A 22241-nucleotide genomic window follows, 5' to 3' on the forward strand; every position below is an offset into this window, starting at 1 on the left:
GAGAAGAAGAAGAAGAAGAAGAAGAATAAGAAGGAACAGGTTTTTCTCTCTTCTGTTTAAATGTGTGGTTTCACTAAATCTTGAATAGAGTATGATTGACAAGTGTGGAGTGAATAAGATTCCCATGCACTCCTGATCACTCACTCACTCACATGCTGGTTGGCCCTCTCATATCCTTTGCTTTCTTTCTATAAAAATATAAACTCAAAGAACAGTGTTCCATGAGCCATTGTAATTGGTACTTGCATACGTACGCACTCTTTCACTCAATGTCTTATTTGTTTTCATAAACACTGAGGTTTGGAAAATTAACTCTTTATCTTTTAAGGCTGTCATGTTTATCCTCAAGAGTTTGAGAATCTCTATCTTATCTAAACAATTAGTTTACATATAAAAAAGAAAAGTATTAATGAATCATTGGTTTTATATTGCTTATGGAGCAAAAAAACAAGTCATTTTAATTAAATAATCTAACTTTGTGGTGTACTTCAAGGATTTATACTCTTTATATTTTTTTATTGTTAAAAGGACATGGTGGCCTGGTAACTCGTACAATAATGGAGAGGGATCAAATGACAATACCTTGAGATGAGCGTTTATTTATTTATTTTTATTTACTAAAATGGCAGCAAATTTTAATTTTGTTTTTCAGTAATTCTGAAATTAAATGGATGGATAACTGAGAATGAATGTGTGTGAATGGATAAGACTTAGCTTTGGAATATGAATGCAGGCTGGAAGGGACCAAGCTAGGTTCATTGGGGTGGTGGCCCTGGGTGGGGTTCACGCTTTACGTTGCTTTCTTTCCAGTCTATGTAGCTTCAATTGAGGGAAAGATGCTGGCATTTCCAATAAGATGCATATATTGTTCACTTTTGGAAAAAATATCCAATTAATAAATATGATGAAGACTTTCCTTTGTCATCAATTAAATGATCTTGTGTCATGTCCTTTAACTTTCAATTAAATGATGTCCTTTACTTTTCAATTTTAGAGCTTCTTTCAAAGATCAACATTTATAATCACTCACTCAACATGTACTCCCTCATTTTTTTTTTTCTTCTTTATTTATCATGATTAATCGAAGCTCACGTACCAAAAAAAATTAATTATTTTATAAATTTTTATAAAAAAATATGTTATCTTTTCAAAATTATCCCTAATTTATATCTTTATATTTCTCTCTCATATTTAATTAAAAATATAAAATAAAATATTAAAAGTAATTTAAAAAAATAATAAATACTTTTTAAGGTTAAATATGACAGATAAAAAAAACATAGATTTGTGACAAATAAAAAAATAAACGGAAAGAGTAATTTACTAACTACATATAATGCCTGCTAAGATTAATAGCTCTTTGATTTTTATACTGCTTTCTGAGCACCTGCTCAGCAAAAAGGTCAGTGAGACCAAAACTCTTACAAAGTTTTGCATGATAAATAAAGGAAACAAGCACATGCTTTTGGTTCATAAACAGAACAAAGCAGAGGAGAAAATTCAAGGATTTCCTAAACCTAATAAAAAAAACCTGCAGAAAAATTGCTAAGGCGATGCAGCCGGAGAAGAACATTATTTAGGCCCCTTGGAAATGACACAGGCATTCTCATCCTACCAAGTACAAACAAACTTCAACTAGACGCTCACAAATTGGAAAGAAAAATAAGTGAAGCATCAGATCACAATCACAGCAGCATGGTTATTAGGCAGCCTTTGGCTTGAGTTTCTTCACCCTTGAATAGAGGAAAACTCCAGCTAGCGCAACAGCAGTTCCTGTAATAAACGCGTGTCATTGACCCATGAATACACAAGGATGTGAATACCACCAAGGATATTGCAACTGATGAGTGAATCTCTTGTGAGTTTAGGGCATTATGAATAAGAGGAGTTACCAAGAGAATTAATGGGTGAAACTGGGGTCCTGAAGAAGAGAACCGAGGTCACTATGACAACAACACGCTTCACACAATTGCCCACAGAATGTGTGACAGGTGATACCCGAGCCAAGATCATGTAAGAAACCTGCAAATTTAAGCAAAGGGATGAGCGAACAGTTTCACAACCAGGAACTGACAAGTAAGCCTTGCATGCTCTCAATCAATAAATTTAACATGGATGAGAACCAAAAAGCAATATCTAGCATCATGTGTTATTTTCTACAATATCTGTCTTCTGTGTTTCATTTCATGTCGTAAATCTTGTGATACATAAATAAGTGAGAATATCTGAGGATGAGAACCAAAAAGCAATATCTAGCATCATGTGTTATTTTCTACAATATCTGTCTTCTGTATTTCATTTCATGTCGTAAATCTTGTGATACAAAAATAAGTGAAGAATTTCTGAGGGAAAATTAATTTTAGGACTGTTGATGATTTGTCACTATAGAATAGTGAATCAGGAATAATTCTGATCTAAAGAAACCAAGGGCTTGATGGATTAATAGTACATGTAACTTGTCATATTTTCTAACCGACCATGAGTAAGTTAAATAAAAACAAATTTGGAGATAAGATTTTGTCAATAATAATGGCATACACATGGGGTATCTGGGTGCATGTTCAGCTGAATTTATATTACTCATATTAGTTTAGTATGGAGTGAGGTATTACTTCATCTACAAGCTAATTAAATACAGCCACATTCACAGCAACAAAAGAAGTTGAGTGCCTCACCTGTTGATAAGCATGGAAACATAGTCCAGCAATGAGGGCTCTAGTATATATCTCCTTAACATTCAAGCCCTATAATTTCAGAGGTGAAAACAAATGGTACATATTAATATTTCAAGAAAGACATTAATCATGATGTGAAAATGATTCACAATGACAACTTTTCTACTCACAGCAGATTGTAAATATGCAGGGGTAAACTTGACACCTTCAACAAATAGTGCTACAGGAGCCAACATGAAAAGTGACATAATGGTAATTATTGAGAAGAGGTTAATATTGTCCAGCGATTCCTGTTAAAAGAACCAATATGTAGTCAGAGGTTGGGCTAATAAGACAAGAAAAGCTTTTGCATTACAAGTTGCATTAGGCTAAATATCAACTTATAATTGAGAAGAGTGTCACAGAAAATATAATATACAAATATACAGTGATCCTTTCAACAGCATGAAAATTGACTTAGTGATTATGAATAAAGTCATACACAAATGAATGGATATATTTTATCTTAACAATGGATTGCCTCTTTTCTTGAACACAAACCAAATTTCTCGAAACACAATTACCTCTTTCTTAACCATGAGCTTTTTGCTGAGAACGTTGCGGGATTGGAAAGTAACATTGGAAGCCATTGCACTCCAAAAACCAGCCCTGGTGATCATAAATTGAGAGAAAGGTGAGAGTTAATAGGTGGTATTTCAAATGGCTGTAAAGTGATAAACACAGCAGTGGATAAGGAATACAGTATAGATCATAAAATATATTAGAATGAAAAGAGCAATTCACATCACACGCAAAAGGTATTTATTCATTCTTATCAAGCTTCTTTGCATCGTCAAAGTCAAGATCATGCTTGTTTTTGTCAAAGTGAAAGGAAGGGACAGGTTGCAGAAGCAAACAGAACAGTGAAAACTTTAATAACAATGCATATGGATACAGCCTATATCACTTCGGGTTACTTAAAAAAATGAGTTCGGACATGGTTGTTTTGGTTAAAATATGAAAAGGGCAGAGCACATTTCTCTCCTGATGATCTCAAAACAAAAGCACTGAAGTCAGAAATTCCGGTGACATTCACACATCCTCCTCCCACTCAACATTGAAAGAGCACACTGCAAGCATTATCAGCGATAGGCTTACCAATTAAAAGACGCTTCAGTAAGGGAAGCTAGTGCGACTCCACCAACAATTGGCACAAGAGAAAAAACAACCCATGGAGTAGGCATCTACATTCACAGCCAACCAGAATCTCAAGTTGTCAGAGACAGATAATCAAGCTACCAAATAATATTTGTGAGGAAATAATATCTTTTTATCTAGTCCTCAATGAAATTGATAATTCTCAAAAATACAATGATAAGCTACTGATTCGCATATATTTCCATGACCATATCATGTGGACATGGAGCATATTAACTTTACGAGCCTTATGATGTAAATATAAATAATAGAGAGGCTCTCAAGGAGAAATAGGTCTAACATTCATAAAGGAAACAAAAGGTATAAGGCAGCAACTTGCCAAATCTTACAATCAAAAAATTCAAGTGAGAAGCATCTGAATAAACAATTAAAGCAAAATTAAAGTATATACAAGGATTTTGATGAATGAAGATATAGGGTTATAATTATTATGCATTTTCAGTAACAAGCGTGGATTGAATATTACCTCCCCAAGGAACAAGGCAGACAACAAAACTGAGAAAAAAGGTTCCATAGCCTTGATTGTGTGAGTGAATGACACAGCAACTTTTCCAAGACTCATGTTGGTGAAAAGATTGCCTAGTGTGTGGACAAGGGCCAATGGAAGGATTGCTACAAGCTGCAGAAATTAAACCCGGCTTAAGATATCAGATTTAAGTTTCTGAAAACCATCCACACAGTAAAGCAAGCATACCTGTGATGAAGAAATTTTAGGTTTCTTGTGCAGATTGGTAGCCCACATAACGAGGACAAGTGCTGTTCCAACAGCAAATTGCAATGATGTGATGGTGATCGGGTATTGGAACACCTTCAGAACCTGCACAAGTAGAATATGAGATTGCACTGTCCAGCACACAACCACAAGGAACATCCAATAAACTAATTTACAAAGAGGTGGCTGAGTTCCTATGTAAATTTGGACACTGTCCACTAACATCAAACCAGATATTTCATCAGGCACATTACCAAAAGGCATCTTAAGGTTTCCAATCTTTAATTGAACATTCTAGAATAATAAAACTCAAATTATAAATAAAAATTAACTGGCTAATAAGATGTAAAATATTTACTTTTGATCCTTTGAATCAAAGCTTAGGTGGCAGTCAACACCTGTCAAACCCATGCAATCATTAGTACAATAAAACATTCCATCATGTCTGCCATGGTATGCAGAATTTCTGTTCTCTCATACTACTGATTGAGGGAGGAAATAGTCAATAGCTAATTCAAACAATCCAAAGTCTCACAGAGACTAGGAGTGAAAATGTGTTTGAAAATTGTCATTTTATCATTAACTATAACCAGCAATCCTACATCAAAGTCTCACATACATTAAGGGAATGAGTCTAATAAGCTATCTAAACAAAAAGGAAAATACCATGTGATGCTCAGTTTTGAATAAAGAAACAAAATCACATATTGGCTTACTACATAAGGAAAAATTATATGTTGAATGGGATAGGGAGCTACCCAAAGATCTATAATAGAAAAATTGAGAATTCATCAACTAGGAATATCATCAAGAGTATAGACACATGAAATACCATTAAAAGTAGCTCTTTCCAAATAAACCGATAAATTCATGTATACAAAGGCGCGAAAATTTTAACACAATTATTTCCAGGTAATGCAATGACAATGGTTACCACCACATAATCTAATGCCAATGGATGTATTTATTAGGTGCAAGAATTAAATTCAGCATTTTGGGATATAAATGGCATCCCATAGTAGAATTCTTCCATCAATTTCACATATAAACAGAAATGAAAGCAGGAGATACAGATACGAATTGCTCAAATCATCAAATTATTATCAGAAAAAGAGCAAAAACACATTGCATCATGTTCAAGCGACAGATCAGAACAACGATCAAAACCAACGCTCGATCCACATCAGAAATTCTCAAAAGAAAAAAAAAAAAAACTGCATTATTAAAACCACGCGCGAAAGCATCAACGGTCACACAAAAACAAGTAAAAAAGGAACACGAGATCTAAAATCAACGAGATCATCGGATTAATGGCGAATGACCTGCTTGTTATAAATGTTGAAGTAGATGTTGAAAAGGTACCAAAGCCCAAAGAGGGCACCGAGTTGCAAGGTCTGGAGAAGGTTGCCAGATCCCGGCTTGCTCTCTTCGATGCTCTCCGAGGAGGAACTCGCGTGCACAGTGAGAGACTCAGCTCTCTCAGGTTCGGATGAGAGGGGGGCATCGGAGATCCAGCTATGAAGGCGGCGAGAAGGGAGGGAGCGGAGGCGGTCAGGAAGGGCATGGATGAGGAGCGGGGAGGGGTTGAGAGAGGAGGATGAGGGGAGGGGGCGGAGAAGGAGAGGGTTAGGGCGGGAGGAGAGATGACGGCGATGGCGGAGGAGGGGGGCGGAGCGGGAGAGGTTGTGCGTGGCACTCTGCATCGTGAATTCAAGGGCGAGAGAGAGAGAGAGAGGAAGAAGGGGAGCTGGTTTACAGTGGTATCTAAATGAAGACTATGTTTGTATTGGGGAAACGGCGATGGACACGAGGTTAGGCATTATATATTATATATATATATATATAGTATATATATTATAAGTTATAATTAATGATTTTTTTACTTGTAGCTCCCCTGATGCTTACTTTTATATACACATCGTTTTGGTTTAAGTTTTTTTTTTCACCCGCAAAATAAACTAGTAATTGTTATTATATATGTATTTTTATAAAAGATTGTATTTGTTTATGTGCTCCAGTCCTGATAAATATATTATAATTTAAAATTGACTTAAAAATATTTTTAAGTATATTATCATTCTCTGTTTGAGCAAGCTAAAAAAAAAAAAAGCTTAGCGTGAAGTATCTAATTTTTATCATTTTCTTACAAATTCTCAATTATTACATGAGTTTCTGTCAATTAAAAATTAATCACTAAAACAAGACAAAATTAGTTTACAAATAAGAAAAAAGTTGAGGGTGTATTTGAAATTGTCTTTAGAATATACTATGGATCTAAATAAACAAAGCAATGGGGACGACAAAGCGGTGGGGACTTGCAGATAGATTTGAGGCTCTAGGCCCAGCAGGGTTGGTAAGGCCCAAATCTAATTAAAACGATTGTCGATTGCAACGTGCCTACATGCTGGCATGCTGCTATTGGTCAAAATCCACAAATAGTGTTTATAGAGCACATGGTTTTTTGTTTGTTTTTTTTTTTGGTCTTGTATTGTGACTTGGTATTAAGTTTGTTGGGAAATTATAAACAATTATATTTATTTTTTAAAAAACAAAACAAATAAAAAAAAAAAACAATAAATTTGAAAGAAGCATAAACTAAACCTTCATGTCAAATACGGAACGGTGAAGGCAAAACAATTAAGTCGTTAGTGATGTTGCAACCAACGCTCAAAGGACCATAGAGACACACTAGTCACCTTTTTTTTTTAAAAAAAGAAAACTTTTAAAACTTAAACTTAGTACATACAAATACTGCATTGGAGTTACAAATACATTGTCCAAAATCCAACAAAGGAGCAAGATAGACAAGACAATAGGAGAATGGTTTAATGGCTACTGAAAGACTAAACCATGGATTCTACTTAACTTTGATTGTGAAATTCAGGTTTCATTTGCGAATAAATGCAACAGTTGACACATGGGATCCCTCAACCCCGCCGAAGACGAACGTAGGATATGTGCAAACATGATCTAAATATTGGAAAACATCGGTAGGTTCAGTACCTGGATATTGGACAAGGTTTTTAGATCTGATCCTTTTGTTGAAGTCATCCACTTCTGCTAATAATTCATCTTTTGTATTGTTACATGATGTGATCACCTGCAAATGTTATCAAAGAAGAGTGAATGCAAAGACCATGATGTTAAGACTGCATTCATTAATTAGGCAAGTTAACAAGGTTAAAGATTGAATCCTTACCAGTAATCCACAAGCAGTGACCAGGTTTGATACAGCCTCCCAATACACCATCCTAAGGAAAAAAAGGAAATTGTAAATTAAATGCTTTTTATTTTTGCTGTTTATCAAGATCGCATGAGATTACATATTAAATATGATTGTGGAGATTATTACTTAAACAAATGACTAGCAAAGAGAGCAACTCTCACGAGGTGAAAATGTTTAGGGTACTTCCAAAGAAGTGAGATTTTCACAACTATTTTACCAATAGGTTGCATGCACATCTTTACATTTTATTTTAAATGCAAAATAATGACATAACCATCAAATGATATTCCTATGTTTTCTCTTAAAGATAATAATTACCCCAGAAGAAAAAGTAAAAAAAACCACCACAAATTTATGTTTTCTCAGAGGCCAGCTCAGGTTTTGTTTGATGTTTTCATTTTCCCTAAAAGTCCTGCCTCAATGCAGTGCATGGAACCAATGGGTGAACTATACACATCGAAGGGCCTCTTCGTTCTCGGATCATTTGATCCCTCTGGTTCAAAACATAATCTAGAATCTAGTGAGAAATGTGGACATAAAGAAATGACCAGGTGAGCAGTAAGATTTATATATGGGTGCCCAGACAGAAAAGGGAAAAAGTAGGTGGTAGGGTCACTGAGAATTGTTGCCATATGGGAGAAGGTAGGAATTGGTGATTGGCGATTGGCAATTGGCAATTGGCGTTGGTGATTGCTTTCTGAACAGCTTTCTGAATCTCATCCTTATTGGCATCATATATATATCCAATGCATCACTTGTATATATGTCTGTCTATATTAGAATACAATCAACCAATATATATATATATATATATTTGAGAAATCAACCAATATATCTGACTTCATGTGTATTAGAACAAGCATTTCTAGTTCTGTTAATGTGTAAGGTACAATTTTTGATAATACGAAAAAAACTATGTCAACAACCCAAGTATTCGGCAACCCAAGCGCCTAGAATGACTTAAACTGAAGCTATTTATTTAGTTTTAATAATAAGATGAGCTTCCTAACCATTAAGAAGGGAGGGGTGTGCACAATTATCGGTGGAGCAAGTGGAGGCAAAACCTATGCACATTTGAGTCTTCAAATCACTCATGTACAACCACTGCTTACAATCCTAAAAATGTGCTCTCACTCGTAAATCTAAACTCTTGCCACTTGTGAAAAGTTCTTATGGAAACCCGGGTACCAATTGATCTCTCAGTTGTTGGCTATTAAATGCACCACATTAGAGCATTACAATATAATAAGGGGAATTTATACAGTTTATTGAAGCACTCTTACATTGAATTATCTTTCCCCAAATAATCAAAACAAGTTTTAGAAGATTTGTTTAGTTATCAGTAGTATCACGAAATACCAGAAACATCTGTAGAGTTAAATAAGGATAACAATTAGTACCTCTTGACAGGACCATCTGGGTGTAGCCCAACAGCATCAAAAGTCCCTTTGTCCACAATCAGCTGGAATTTTCGGTCTAATTTTGTACCTAGAACATCATCAACCTGAAATAAACCATCAAACCAATGATATATTCATCAAAAATACAAAACTATCAACATTTATTTAACTAAAAGGTAACAAGAAGAGAAAACATGAACCATAGGTAGATATTAAAGCAAGCAACACAAAACCCAATAGCTGAAACAAAGTGATGCATTTAGATCTATGGAAGCTTTGAAGCAAATAAGTCAAATACAATTAATTTTGTCTATTAATCAGGTCCTCCTTTTCAATAAATCAAAGCTAAATTAAAATACAAGTGATATAGCATTAAAATAGATACAGTTGTCCTACAAATCAGGTGGAAACACACAAGTGTACAAGAACATATGTAGACACGTGTGTAACTACAACACGGACAAATATTTACATAATATACTCACATTATAAATTTCTACATGCCTGAAGCATAAATAAGTAGAGTGAGGAGTGAATAGCTTGCTTTCATAATCATAGCAATATAGCATCACATACCAGGAACTTAATACTAGAGAATCCATCACGCTCAGCAAGGTTTCGTGCAAGATTTATTGCTTTTTCACTATAATCAATTCCAGTCAGGTCTGAAAACCTGCAAGCCAATTCAAATGAGTTCTTAGTTGATATTATTTTGGAAATTTAAAACAAATTGTGAGATGAACTAATAATTTTTAACAAGTCCAATGCATATTAAGAACCTTTCACAAAGGTAACGTTACATGGGATAGGATAAGCAGGCTACAGAAGAGTGGCAAATAAAGTTTTACATCTCCCCAGTAAGATGATAAATTTGATCAATTCCAAAGAACAGAATTCCACTAGGGCAAGCAAGTTCTAAGCTACATAAAAATGACTTCCACCAACCAAGGACCCTGTAAATGCAAATAAAAATCATCCATCTACCAAACTAATTAATACACAAGTGGCATAAAGACATTTAGGCATTTGTAGAAGAATAGTGAGGGAAGATTTAAGATTTGTGTAAAAAGGTTAAAAAAAAAATCATTTGACACTAGAGAACATACTTCCTCTCGGGCAAGCAAACTTTAAGCTGCATAAAAACGACTTCAACCAACCAAAAGCAATGCAAGTGCAGATAAATTTCTTCTGTCTATCAAACTAAATTTTTATATATAAGCAGTATAAAGATATTTGGGCATTTGTAAAACAATAGTGTGGGAAGATTTGAGTAAAACGATTAGAAAGAAAAAATTATTGACTCTAAAGAAAAGAATTTCTCTCAGGCAAGCAAGCTCTAAGCCACTGAAAAATAACTTCAACAACCAAAGACCATGTGGGTGCAAATAATTTTGTCCATCTATCAAACCAAACTTTTAAATATATGTGGCGCACAGACATTAAGGAATTAATGGACCAATTGTGAGTGAAGATGATACCATACCCTTGTTTTGCAAGCTCTTGCAGAAGCAAACCATTCCCAGTTCCAATGTCAAGTACGCTCCATTTGGACAAGTCTCCACAGGCCTTGTCTTTTGATTCAGATTTATTGCTGCTGCCATTGGCTAGATTCCCACCTCCAACCATGTTTGTGCACAAGTTTTTAGTCCAAGATGCTACAACATCCATAACTTCAACACCAAACCTTGACAAGGGAAAAAAAAATGAAATTAAACTATGACAAAGTCTTAACTTTTTCTGCTGAAAATCAAATCTAATTAGAAGTTTCAAATGTTTTACTATACATATCTGTGAATTGATTTACAAAGAAATAAACAGGGAATTTCCTGTGTGCAGACACGCAGCATGAGTTTTCGAATTTGCACCAATAATTGGTATACAGCAGTAACTAATGAAAATTAAAGAATTTGCTTATAAGTCATGTGCACCATGGAAGGATACAATAACTTCTTGTAAATGATTAGACTAACCTATAACAGTTCATGAGAAATGGTCCTTTGGGTCATAACCGTAAGGACATTCAAAACATAACTGAAGCAATATTCCTTTGTTACTTATCCCCTTCACTGGCTATTACTCAAATTTAAATAGCTTCATTTCCCAACAATTATTGCTTGTCAAAACATATGCCCCGACATTTGTAAGTCCATAGCTTTGCAGCAGAAAACGAGAATTTCAACAAGTGCACTGATCAATCACTTGTTATCATCACTACAGAAGGGAACTTAAAATTCAGAACACTGCTCTAAATAGGATGACTGTGAACCTTTTAGGACATCAAACAGACGTGTACCTTACAATCATTTTATCTAACTACTCACCAAATTTCACCAGCATGACCATGCTCATGGAAATTCACAAGATCCTCAGCATAAGTTGCATCCCAGTAGCTTTGTAAGCCCAAAATTGAAGGTTCCGCCTCATTAGCATCTGAATCCTCTTTGTCAGAGCTGCATTACCAATAAAAATCTTCTTGATCCAAGGTAGATAAACCACATAAATTTAAGAAAAAATAAATTTCACAGAGACTAAAGCATCAGATAAACAATAGGTTATTACCCGTAAACATTTCTCAGCTATCACTATTAACAATCAGATATCGGCTTCAACGTTTGATCTTATATAACGAAAAGTTCAAAAAAATAAAAAAATAAAAAATTGAGATACACTAATTGAGGGGAAGAAACACACATGAAAACTAATGAAGTTACATAATCAATCACTTCATCTCTGAGAAAAGATCAATCTAGTCCATTGGTCTACATGTCAAGACACTGAAGAGAATCCAAAATCATCCATAAAAGAACCAAATTTTCTTTGATTCATCTAAAATTACAAAACTGGAAGAAGAAAAAAAAGAATATTACGATATCAAACCCTTTTCAGCCAGCATCTAACCTAAAAAATTTCGCTAAAAAGAAGCCTAATAAAATCAAACAGAATTCCAAATTCAAAGCTGGAGCTAATTAGAGAGAACGAGAATAGACCTGCTATCGGAGGCGGCGGGGAAGGTGGAGACCGAGAGGATCTCAGCGGCATCAGCATGACGCTGCTCGTCATCGAGAGTGCTGCCATAGTCGCTCTTGATAGACCACGAGTCCGCAGCCACCGACCTGTCGTCATCGGAGACCATCTCCGTCGCTGCCGGAGGCGGCCTCGACGGGAATAGATCGGAGTCCTCCGGCGGCCACCGGACCCCCGCCATCGAGATCGAGAGAAATGGGTGCTATTTTTGGGGTAATAGAACACTATTTTAAATTGGAAGAGAGCAACCATAGCCGTACACAAAGCTTCAAGATTCGTAAACTCTAATCTCAAGGCATCTTGATGGATCGGGTTGCAGGCTGATCGTGTATGGTGTTAGGATAGAAACAGAGGATCCTTCTCAGTGTGAACTTTTGATGAGCTATTATTTACGGAAACACCATTTGGCGCCGATTTTGTGATATTTTGCTCATTAGCCCTTCACATTTTGACATATATCCAATGAGTTCTAAGTTTGCAATACATCATAAGGAATTAAATTTTTTTTTTAAAAAAAAAAGTTTAATCTCCATCCAAATTGTTTATAAACAATATCAAGACCTCAACTGGAAAACATTTCATATAAACAAGAACACAATCAAACTTCATAAACAACAGAGCCAAAAAGAAAAAAACCAGAGCTTTCAGTTTCATCACTAGTTCATTCAAGCAGACTCTTCAATGGTGTCCAATGAAGGTCTCCATGACCACTGCCTTGAAACATTCTTCTCAAACTTAACATTTGTTTCAGGCTTTGGTGATGCCGGCTCCGGTGAAGAAGCCGGACACAAGAAGAAGTCAGTAAGGATTGGAAAAATCCTTGCTAGCTTCTTAGAGCCTCTTTTTTTCACTGATCTAGTGACCATGAATGACAATGTGACCATTTCCTCCTCAGTGAGCACAGAGAAGAGCATGTCCATAGGGAGGAGGAAGTAGAGACGGTGTCGCCGGAGTTCGTCTTTGTCAGCGAGGCCGGGGACTCTACAACCAATCTTGAGATGACTTGAGTCACAGATAAATTTTCCATTGTGCTCCAGCATGAGGTCTTCTGCTTTTATGATTTGCTTGTACTCTTTGGTCACACCATTCATGTCAATGACCTTGATGGAGCCATTGGAGGCCATGCAAGGTGTGCATGATGTAGTGTTCCCCATCAGAGAAAGAGAGGGAGAGATGTTGTTGTTGCTATCCTGTCTCTGTGAATGATGGATATATAAGAATTAAGATATATTTAATGAACTAATTAATTTATATATATATATATATATAATCTTGGCATGTAGAGAGTGAGAGAGAGAGGGATTAGGCAGGAGGTCACTGTTTAGACAGGCTTGTTTAATAAGAGAAGCACATGGTTAGGAGTTGGCAAGGTAGGGTTTTATATAAAAAGAGAGATAATGAAAAAGTGGGGAGCCTTGAGACTTTCTTAAGGAACAAACTTATTCATTTGGATGAGTGTTTATAAGTATTTTTTAAATTAGACTCTTGTAATCTTTATATATTAATGTGATTATTTTATATAAATCATGTTTTCCATTTTTTGGTACTAGTTTTGAATAGATTTGAATTCCATTAAGCAACAACCTGTAAACCTTTGTTTTATTGTCTTCTTGAAATCTTTAAGCTTACTCTTGGAATCAAGATAATCTAATGATGTTGTGTGTTGTTAGGGACATCTTAAGCTAGAGATTATTGAAGTCTTATAACAACTCATAAAGTGCTGAGCTTTTCATAGAATTTTCGTCATGTTTGAAGAAGACAAAGTACCATGAATTGGACAAAGGACTCTAAATTGGTGTTAATCTTTATCCAGTATACACAGCATAATACTTTTTTTTAAGTAATGATAGAATCACCATCTGCCAAGATTAAAAAAAAGACAATTAGCCAACAATGCATTAAACTAATTAACAAGTCAATTCCAAGAGTTCATCAGACATCAATATCAAACAGAAAATTTGTTTAACAAACTCATGTTATAATATAAGTTTGAATTTGTCCTTTGTTGATTTCAAAGGTTAGATTAATCTTATACAATGATTTCTCCTCAAAGACTTTCACATGATAATAGCATTCAAATATTCATCAGAAATTATAGGAAGTATTCGATCAGAAATCAAGTCCTGCATTATTTTTATTTCTGCTAATGGTCTTGAGCCGTATTCTTGATTAGATCAACAAGGTAAACTAATTGGAATAACAGTCACCGGAGTAACTACTGTAATATTAGGGAGTAAGGAATTAAAATGTCTGTTAAGCTCCTCAGATTCATTAGCCGAATAAACGATGATTTTGCATTAAAAAATGGATTGAAGATGAGATTATAAGTATGTTCAATTGGATGGAAGATGTCCCAAAGCAAATACTCTTTGGTGTTCTTGAAAATTTCGTTAAGTACCAACTCCGTATTGTGATAATCCTCTACGAATTTCTGACCCACAACAAGCACTTGATACATTCAAAAACTTGCATTTGAGACAGGAAAAAACACATAAATTGACTGCAAAAATTAAGAAGAAAAATGCTGCAACTCACCGTAATGTTCAGGAAATCGAATATTGACAATATCAAGTGTATCTCCATAGACGTCGATCGCTCCATAAAATTTGTTCATGCATTTGAGAACGACATTGATAAGTGTTTGGCAAAAAGAACCCTGCAGGAATATAACCGACAGGACCTAAGCCAACAATAGCAATCTTTCTCACTCCAAGTTGATATACCCTTTGGATTGCTTGCTGAAACTCTGATACCATCATGTTAATGAAAGTATCAGGATCAGGTTGATGGTCTTGCAAATGAATATGTCATTCACCTGTTTTGAAGGTGTAGAGAGCTTGTCTGATTGTATTTTCATTGATGCTTACCATTCTTTAATTTGTTTTCTTTCATAACTCCACTCCCTGCACTTGAAAAGTTAATTCCATTGGCGGGGTAATTCTCGAGGTTGCCACTCTTCACTAACATATCAACCTCTAGATATGGCATTTGTAGATCAAGGCCTCCATATAGAGCTGCAAAAAATTATCAAAGTGGATATTGTTTCAGTGTCATGGAGTTGTGTATAACTAAGAAGCTTTGATTGGCTATTAATACTCACTGATGAAGTCTTGGACCATCCTTTCTTTTGTGAACCAACCTGTGGGGCGGTGGCGAAAGTCCTGCCTGCAGTATCCAAAGAAAAAGGCAGCAGGTACATCGGCATCGCTGAAAGAGCCCAAGGCATTATTAGCTAAGATGGACAAGGAGAAGAAGAGAAAGTAGTAAATAAAAATTGAAAACAAGCTCTGGCCATCCAAAAGAAGGGAAAAATTTAGCACATGAAGCTTAAGGGAGGGAGATGAGTGGTTTAAATGGTTGAGATCCTAAGCCAAGCTACGTGTAAGGAGTGATGCTGGTGAGACAAAAGTTTGAAACTGAAATTACTCGCTTCTGTTATAACCAAACAGCTTGCTTTTCTGGTTAGCTCCCTGTAAGTAGAAAGAATGATTTGAGAATTGTCTGAGACAAGGAAACTGATGCACTAAAGACTTTCTCAAACTTAACTGAAAAAAAAATTATGCATATCAACAACAGAGCATTTTACAAGACTTTGGCCAGTCTGACTTCATTGTGAACCAAACGCTTGACAGGACTAAAATTCATACATCAAGATGAGCGGCCTAGCCGCTAATAAAAAGCAGTGGGCGTCAGAGTCCTCGGCGGAAGCGAGTGAGGCTGGGGTCACAGCACACGATAGGCGTGGGACCACCCGCACATAACCACTACTCACACTACCAGAAATGCACCCTCACCCAAGATTCGAACTCTCACACTTGGAAAGAATTCTATTGGGGACCCGGCTACCAATAGACCACTTAGTCGTTGGTGACTAAAATTCATACATCAGTCCATACAAGAATTGAGAAACAAAACAAGCACAAACGCAAGGCACACATTGAATTTGAGAAGACCTTGTATATAATAACAGCTGTGATTAAATTGAGTCATGTATCCAATTGAAAACTGAAAAAATATCACCAGATTTTATTGGGCAAAATGTAGCCCAGTGAGCAGGCACCCGCTCTTTCCTCAACATTTACACATGCTGTGAGTGACCAAGAACACAAAAAAAAACTAAGTGCTGTTGACCTCAGAAAAAGGGAAAAAAAAAGAAAATCACAGGTTTCCGACACAGCAATTGTCTGTGCTGCATAATAGAAATTATTAAATAAATGAAACTATCTCGATCAAGCTGCGGACTCCTTCGCAATCTTCTCAGCCTTGGCAATTACTTCCTCAATTCCCCCAACAAGATAAAATGCTTGCTCAGGAAGGTCATCATATTTCCCATCCAAAACACCCTGCCAACACACAAGAAACTTAGCAAGATGATTAAGGGGAGAGAACAAAAGGAACAAAAAGCCATCATGTTTGCAAACTAAGTAAATCAGAGGGAGCTCATTAGACATAGGTATATATCAGAAATTTAAAAGCAAAAGATTTCAACAAAAACAATTGTCATGCATAATGGCATTTCAATTGAATACAGGAGCATAAGCAAGTATCTCAGATAACAGAAGTGGCAACAACTATAGAGAAAATTATTTGCACAACCCCACAAAGTGGTAATTACTAATATACCTTTATAAAAATCATATTTGCTTATATTACCCCTACAAAATCCTTCTGTTAGCTTGTATATACTTATGGTTAAAAATAGAATTTGAATTTTTACTAGATTTGCCTTACCCTTATCTTTTCTTTCCCCAATTTCAAGATCGATGAAAAGAAAAGCAAGGGAAGTATTTGATTTTTCTTAAAAAAAAAAGGCTTACAGGCTAATATGGCTTCTACACAAGTATAACAGAAATTACCCAGGTTTGCAAGGTTGTGAAAGCAGATTACACTAAATATTATCAATAGTCAAGCTATGGGATACATTGGTGGTTGAATATAATATTTCAGTAAATTTTCATCTGTAAAAGAACAAATGAGAAGTAGGACTTCCTCACCTGGAAGCTGTTGACACTCTCTTTCAAATCAACATACTTTCCAGGTGCACCCGTGAACACTTCAGCAACATGGAAAGGCTGACTCAAGAAACGCTGGATCTTACGAGCACGAGCAACAGTTAATTTATCATCTTCACTGAGCTCATCCATTCCCAAAATAGCAATAATATCTTGAAGATTTTTGTAGTTCTGGAGGACTTTCTGAACACCACGAGCAGTGTTATAATGCTCCTCTCCTAATACATGGGGAGAAAGCATTCTGGATGTGGAATCAAGAGGATCAACAGCTGGATAAATACCAAGCTCTGCAATCTGAAGAAAAAAGATAACAAAGTTGTGGTATACACTAGAAAGAAAGGCTGTTAGAACCAAACAATCAAGAACAATAGACCAGCATACCTGTCTTGATAACACAGTTGTGGCATCAAGATGTGCAAAGGTAGTTGCCGGGGCTGGATCAGTCAAGTCATCAGCAGGGACATAAATAGCTTGCACAGAGGTAATAGAGCCCTTTTTTGTTGTTGTAATCCGCTCCTGGAGTCCTCCAAGATCAGTGGCCAATGTTGGTTGGTAGCCGACAGCAGATGGGATACGACCAAGCAAAGCAGACACTTCAGAGTTTGCCTGAGAAACAAAAGCACATCACATGAATTGTTTAATAAGAAAAAAGCTCATTAGTTATATTCATATTTCTTGAACACCCACCTGGGTAAAACGGAAAATATTATCAATGAAGAGCAGCACATCTTGACCTTCAGCATCACGGAAATGCTCAGCCACTGTCAATCCAGTCAAACCAACACGAGCACGAGCACCAGGAGGCTCATTCATTTGCCCATACACAAGAGCACACTTGCTTTCATTCTACCAAATAAAAGGAGGCCAAGAAAGGATTATAAATTAACAGTTTTCAAAATATCAAGAGGATATATATTGTCCAAACTTCAAACCTGCTTATCTCCAAGCTTAATCACACCACTCTCAATCATTTCCCTGTACAAATCATTGCCTTCACGAGTACGCTCTCCAACACCAGCAAAAACAGAGAAACCACCTGGTAGGAAAATACTAAATTAGCATGACACACTATCAAAAGTTGAAATTACTACAAACTCTCACAGAACACACCGTGAGCTTTGGCGACATTATTTATTAGTTCCATAATAAGCACAGTCTTCCCAACACCAGCACCACCAAATAGCCCAATCTTCCCACCTCTTTGGTAAGGTGCAAGAAGATCCACAACCTGTGCATGAACACAGGAGGAATTAAGTAAAAAAATAAGATCGAATTCAAACACATGCATATACAACTAAAGAAAGAATATATGTACATATATATATATATATATATAGCCACATTCAAGGAAAAGGGCATTCAACAGACTCCCAGGACCAACCTGTGGAAAATAAGTGGCCACACACAACCTACACATTTGCATAGATATAAAAACATACTTTGATTCCAGTGACAAGAATTTGTTGTTCCGTCGCCTGCTCAACAAAAGCAGGGGCCTCACGATGAATTGGAAGGAAATGATTGGTCTCTAGTGAGAGGAAAGCCAATACATTAGACAAAGCTTAACACAAAGTAGAAACAAGTATTTCTTGTGCAATTGCACAAATAGATGAGTTTCATCCAGAAAATTTACCCATATCACCCTTCTCATCAATCGGCTCCCCAATCACATTCATGATACGCCCAAGAGTGGCCCTACCAACAGGAACCTAACATGCAATAAAAAATAATCACTTAAAATGATGAGCATGTACACAGACACATACATAAAAACATACATATAAGGCTTGTATCACAAAGAAACAAATGTATGCAAGCGAAATGATGTAACATCTAATACGACTATACCATAAATAAAATTAAAAAAAAAAGGCATTTCTCTCCAAATATTGGACAATAAACACATATACAATATAAAAAAAAAATACAAAAGATAGTATGAGATCAATGTACTCTTCTGTTCTTTTAATTTCAGTTTAATCATTAGTACCATGACAGCGTTTTGCTCACACACAACATTCAGTTTTCCTCATTTACATGCATAATACATTATCCAAATATGGTGTCTCTGCACTAGAAGGGATATGCCTCTCCTTCCAAAATTAAATAGAAATATTTGCCATTTAAACCATAACCTTTACTTTCAATAGACAACTCATAACATCAACTCATTTTCTCATCCTAAGCACATAATTGAAAGAATAATCTGATTTAGACTTCAAATTAAACCCCGTATTGGATATGCATCGTAAGAGAAGAAGACACAATTGTATCAGAATCCGCTCGCTGTCTATCAATTCCATATTGCCAAAATTATTGGCTTACGCCATTTATACCTTGATAAGATTTCACCCGATCAAAGCAAAAAAGAGAGAGAAGCTGATGTTTTGAAGGAAAATCTTAAATACAAGAAACGCAAATGATAACCTAAGGGCCCGTTTGGTATGATGTAAAGTTGTTACTTTCCCTGCAAAGTAAGAGGGTGAATCTATTTCAAGCGTTTGGTTCTTAAAAATAATATGGTCACCTTGTAATCACTTTCCACTTGACTAGGGAAAGTGATTCACAGGGGGGTGATGTGAAAGTGTTTACACCGTTGGATGGGAAAGTTTGGTAATTGTTAAATTACCAAACTACCCTTTATTACATAAAACTTTCTCGTTTGTTTTGTCTTTGAAAAAACCCTAACGCGATCATATTTCCAATTCGGCGGAGAGTTGTCGCTTTTTCTGAATCGGAGAAATCCTGGTAATATTTTTTTCTCAAGTTTGTTAGATTATTTTGTGTTAAATTTTTGTTAAATTTTTCTTGGTGTAAAATTCATATTTTAAATGGATCAAAGATAAATAAATTTCATATTTGTTTGGATAAAATTTTTATTGGAGAATTTTTGTTTTGATTAAATCAAATCTATGTTGAAATAATAATCCAACATGATAAGATAAGAACTTGAGACATATATATTTTACTTGTCCACGATTGTTTTTTTTTTTAATTCCCACGAAAAATTGTTCTGTATTTGTAGTAAATCAAAGTTTTTAAAATATATGAGATATATAAATAAATATTAAGTAGAAGCATTCAAATCAAAATATTAATTCCTTAGTTTAACAATATTATTTCTTGTCTCTTTTATCATGTTTTGCATAACATATATTTTTATTTTTATGGGACTTTATTGTAGATATAATGGTGCAAACCTTTTTCTTATGTTCATAAATTTCATATTTTGCTAATTTTTGTTAACTTGGTAAAATTTATGTAAATGAAAAAGGATGCCTTTTGATATTTAAAAAGTTGATGAAATTCAATGTAATTCATCAACATTTTAGGGTTTTGCTTGCGAATTTCATACATTCTTTTGAAAATTGATTTATTTGGACTAAGTTAATATTATTAGAATTGAATAAAAACCCAAATTTAGTAACTATAACAACTAAGGGCAAAAATAAGAATAAACCTAATTTTACATTCAAAATAAGTTCATAGCAAACGTGGGAATTAAGTTTGCATGCAAAGTAATTACAATTTTGATTGGGATAACCAAACATTGTAATGTTATTTTGCAGGTAAAGTAATTGCATGCAAAGTCTTTCACTGCAAAGACTTTACATGCAATTACTTTCCCCGCAAAATGCCAAACGGGCCCTAAGTTGCAGACTCAATAGAACTAGAAAAATGGGATTTTCAATGTCCAGAAAATGCAAAACAAACAAACATTATCTTCTGCCAGTCAGGCAAAACATCTCCAAAGTTACCATCTTTCTCTCACAACAATGAAAATATATTCCACATTCGATCAAAACACCAAAAATGGTCAGATAATTCTGCATTTACTTTATTTAAACAAACAAACAATATAAGCAGCACTCACAGTGATGGGGGATCCCGTGTTCAACACCCTCTGTCCACGAACAAGACCCTCAGTCCCGTCCATAGCGATTGTCCTCACCATGTTCTCCCCAAGATGCTGCGCAACCTCAAGGACCAAACGGATAGAATGATCCTGAACCTCCAGAGCGGTCAAAATCGGGGGCAAGCCCTCCTCGAATCTCACATCCACGACAGCACCGATCACCTGAGAAACCTGGCCGATCGCACCTGCCCCAGTGAATTCGTCCGTAATCTTCCCCCCAGGGCCACCGGCGACCTTGGTGGGAGGCGCAGAAGGGGCAGGAGCTTCCGCCACCGCCGCTGCGGCACTAGCATACTCCGCGACACGAGAGAGGATAAATCCAGCCGGCGAAGGGCGATGGAGCGGAGCAGGCGATGGCGACCGTGGGGCGGAGAAGACAGAACGACGGGAAGAACGAAGGAGGGAAGAGAGGGCCCGGCGTGTCGCCATGGCCGGCGATCAGAGTATTGGAGTTTCCAAAGACGAGCCAATCTAGGGCTAGGGTTTTGGAAGTGATCAGTGAGCCGGAGAACAACGCCAAGGGAATAAAAATGAGAATTTTGAGCACTGTATTGAGGGAGCGAAACAGAGATGGTAAAGAGTTGAAGGGCGGACGCCAACGGTATCCATCTAAGTGGAATTAAACTTCTGTTTGGAGTCCGGGTTCTTTGGATCGCATGACAATTTAAACTCTCATGGGCCTTGTGTAAATGGGCTTTGGCCTTTTGTGACGACTGGGCTTTCTTTGTATCAAGATAATTCTTTGACATATTATTTATTTGAATAAAATATATAAAATAATAATTTGATTTAGATTCTTCCATAGAGACAAGATGTGACCAAAATAAAGAAGAAAACACAATAGAGAGTCAGGTGAGTTTGGTTCATGCCTTAATTGTGTTTCATTTATAATTATGTCAATCCTCTTAATCATATCACTATACCTAACTTTTACTTTGATATGACCCATTTTAACCTTTTGTAAATCTTAACTGATTATTTCATTTTTAATTGCAAAATTATTAATTATAAAACTCAAAACATAATTAAATTGAAAGGTGATAGCCTACATAATATGCATAAGTTTTTAATATATATAT

The 22241-nt window shown here is 35.8% G+C and overlaps 4 protein-coding genes across 4 annotated transcripts; all 4 read right to left on the reverse strand.

Annotated features, from left to right (window-relative positions):
- Nucleotides 1–1344: 1344 nt before the first annotated feature.
- Nucleotides 1345–6387, reverse strand: LOC120261820 (phosphoenolpyruvate/phosphate translocator 1, chloroplastic-like). Its single transcript, XM_039269814.1, has 9 exons — nt 5907–6387; nt 4567–4689; nt 4339–4491; nt 3813–3898; nt 3239–3323; nt 2846–2965; nt 2676–2744; nt 1893–2022; nt 1345–1773 (listed from the first exon to the last, which is right to left on the reverse strand). The coding sequence occupies exons 1-9, from the start codon at nt 6285–6287 to the stop codon at nt 1703–1705; spliced, it is 1218 nt and encodes a 405-aa protein (XP_039125748.1). The 5' UTR covers nt 6288–6387; the 3' UTR covers nt 1345–1702.
- Nucleotides 6388–7299: 912 nt separating this feature from the next.
- Nucleotides 7300–12428, reverse strand: LOC120260615 (EEF1A lysine methyltransferase 2-like). The gene is made up of 7 exons (XM_039268137.1): nt 12198–12428; nt 11532–11660; nt 10694–10894; nt 9787–9883; nt 9211–9314; nt 7784–7835; nt 7300–7684 (listed from the first exon to the last, which is right to left on the reverse strand). The coding sequence occupies exons 1-7, from the start codon at nt 12413–12415 to the stop codon at nt 7472–7474; spliced, it is 1014 nt and encodes a 337-aa protein (XP_039124071.1). The 5' UTR covers nt 12416–12428; the 3' UTR covers nt 7300–7471.
- Nucleotides 12429–12801: 373 nt separating this feature from the next.
- LOC120262382 lies at nt 12802–14818 on the reverse strand. Its single transcript, XM_039270481.1, has 2 exons — nt 14770–14818; nt 12802–13430 (listed from the first exon to the last, which is right to left on the reverse strand). Exons 1-2 carry the CDS (start codon nt 14815–14817, stop codon nt 12900–12902), a joined length of 579 nt encoding a protein of 192 aa, XP_039126415.1. The 5' UTR covers nt 14818; the 3' UTR covers nt 12802–12899.
- A 1358-nt stretch (nt 14819–16176) lies between these two features.
- On the reverse strand, nt 16177–21730 carry LOC120261660 (ATP synthase subunit beta, mitochondrial). Its single transcript, XM_039269634.1, has 9 exons — nt 21121–21730; nt 18880–18955; nt 18686–18774; nt 18357–18474; nt 18179–18282; nt 17934–18092; nt 17628–17852; nt 17229–17540; nt 16177–16577 (listed from the first exon to the last, which is right to left on the reverse strand). The coding sequence occupies exons 1-9, from the start codon at nt 21589–21591 to the stop codon at nt 16464–16466; spliced, it is 1668 nt and encodes a 555-aa protein (XP_039125568.1). The 5' UTR covers nt 21592–21730; the 3' UTR covers nt 16177–16463.
- Between the last annotated feature and the right edge of the window lie 511 nt (nt 21731–22241).

This window comes from Dioscorea cayenensis, chromosome 5 (genome assembly GCF_009730915.1).
Source record: "Dioscorea cayenensis subsp. rotundata cultivar TDr96_F1 chromosome 5, TDr96_F1_v2_PseudoChromosome.rev07_lg8_w22 25.fasta, whole genome shotgun sequence".
NCBI classification, from domain to species: Eukaryota; Viridiplantae; Streptophyta; class Magnoliopsida; order Dioscoreales; family Dioscoreaceae; genus Dioscorea; species Dioscorea cayenensis.

Excerpts from the sequence above, each read along its gene's own strand:
- LOC120262382 (XM_039270481.1), bottom strand. The coding sequence starts at position 14,817 with ATGGAGATACACTTGATATTGTCAATATTCGATTTCCTGAACATTACG. Across the intron at positions 13,431-14,769 it reads TCGATTTCCTGAACATTACG|AGACAGGATAGCAACAACAA; the intron begins GTGAGTTGCAGC and ends CATCATTCACAG.
- LOC120261820 (XM_039269814.1), bottom strand. The coding sequence starts at position 6,287 with ATGCAGAGTGCCACGCACAACCTCTCCCGCTCCGCCCCCCTCCTCCGC. Across the intron at positions 4,690-5,906 it reads TCAACATTTATAACAAGCAG|GTTCTGAAGGTGTTCCAATA; the intron begins GTCATTCGCCAT and ends CTACTTGTGCAG. Across the intron at positions 4,492-4,566 it reads CTAAAATTTCTTCATCACAG|CTTGTAGCAATCCTTCCATT; the intron begins GTATGCTTGCTT and ends TAATTTCTGCAG.
- LOC120260615 (XM_039268137.1), bottom strand. The coding sequence starts at position 12,415 with ATGGCGGGGGTCCGGTGGCCGCCGGAGGACTCCGATCTATTCCCGTCG. Across the intron at positions 9,315-9,786 it reads TCTCTAGTATTAAGTTCCTG|GTTGATGATGTTCTAGGTAC; the intron begins GTATGTGATGCT and ends GGTTTATTTCAG. Across the intron at positions 7,836-9,210 it reads CCAGATGGTCCTGTCAAGAG|GATGGTGTATTGGGAGGCTG; the intron begins GTACTAATTGTT and ends TTTTTTCCTTAG.
- LOC120261660 (XM_039269634.1), bottom strand. The coding sequence starts at position 21,591 with ATGGCGACACGCCGGGCCCTCTCTTCCCTCCTTCGTTCTTCCCGTCGT. Across the intron at positions 18,475-18,685 it reads TTCTTGTCACTGGAATCAAA|GTTGTGGATCTTCTTGCACC; the intron begins GTATGTTTTTAT and ends GTTCATGCACAG. Across the intron at positions 18,093-18,178 it reads TTAAGCTTGGAGATAAGCAG|AATGAAAGCAAGTGTGCTCT; the intron begins GTTTGAAGTTTG and ends TTTATTTGGTAG.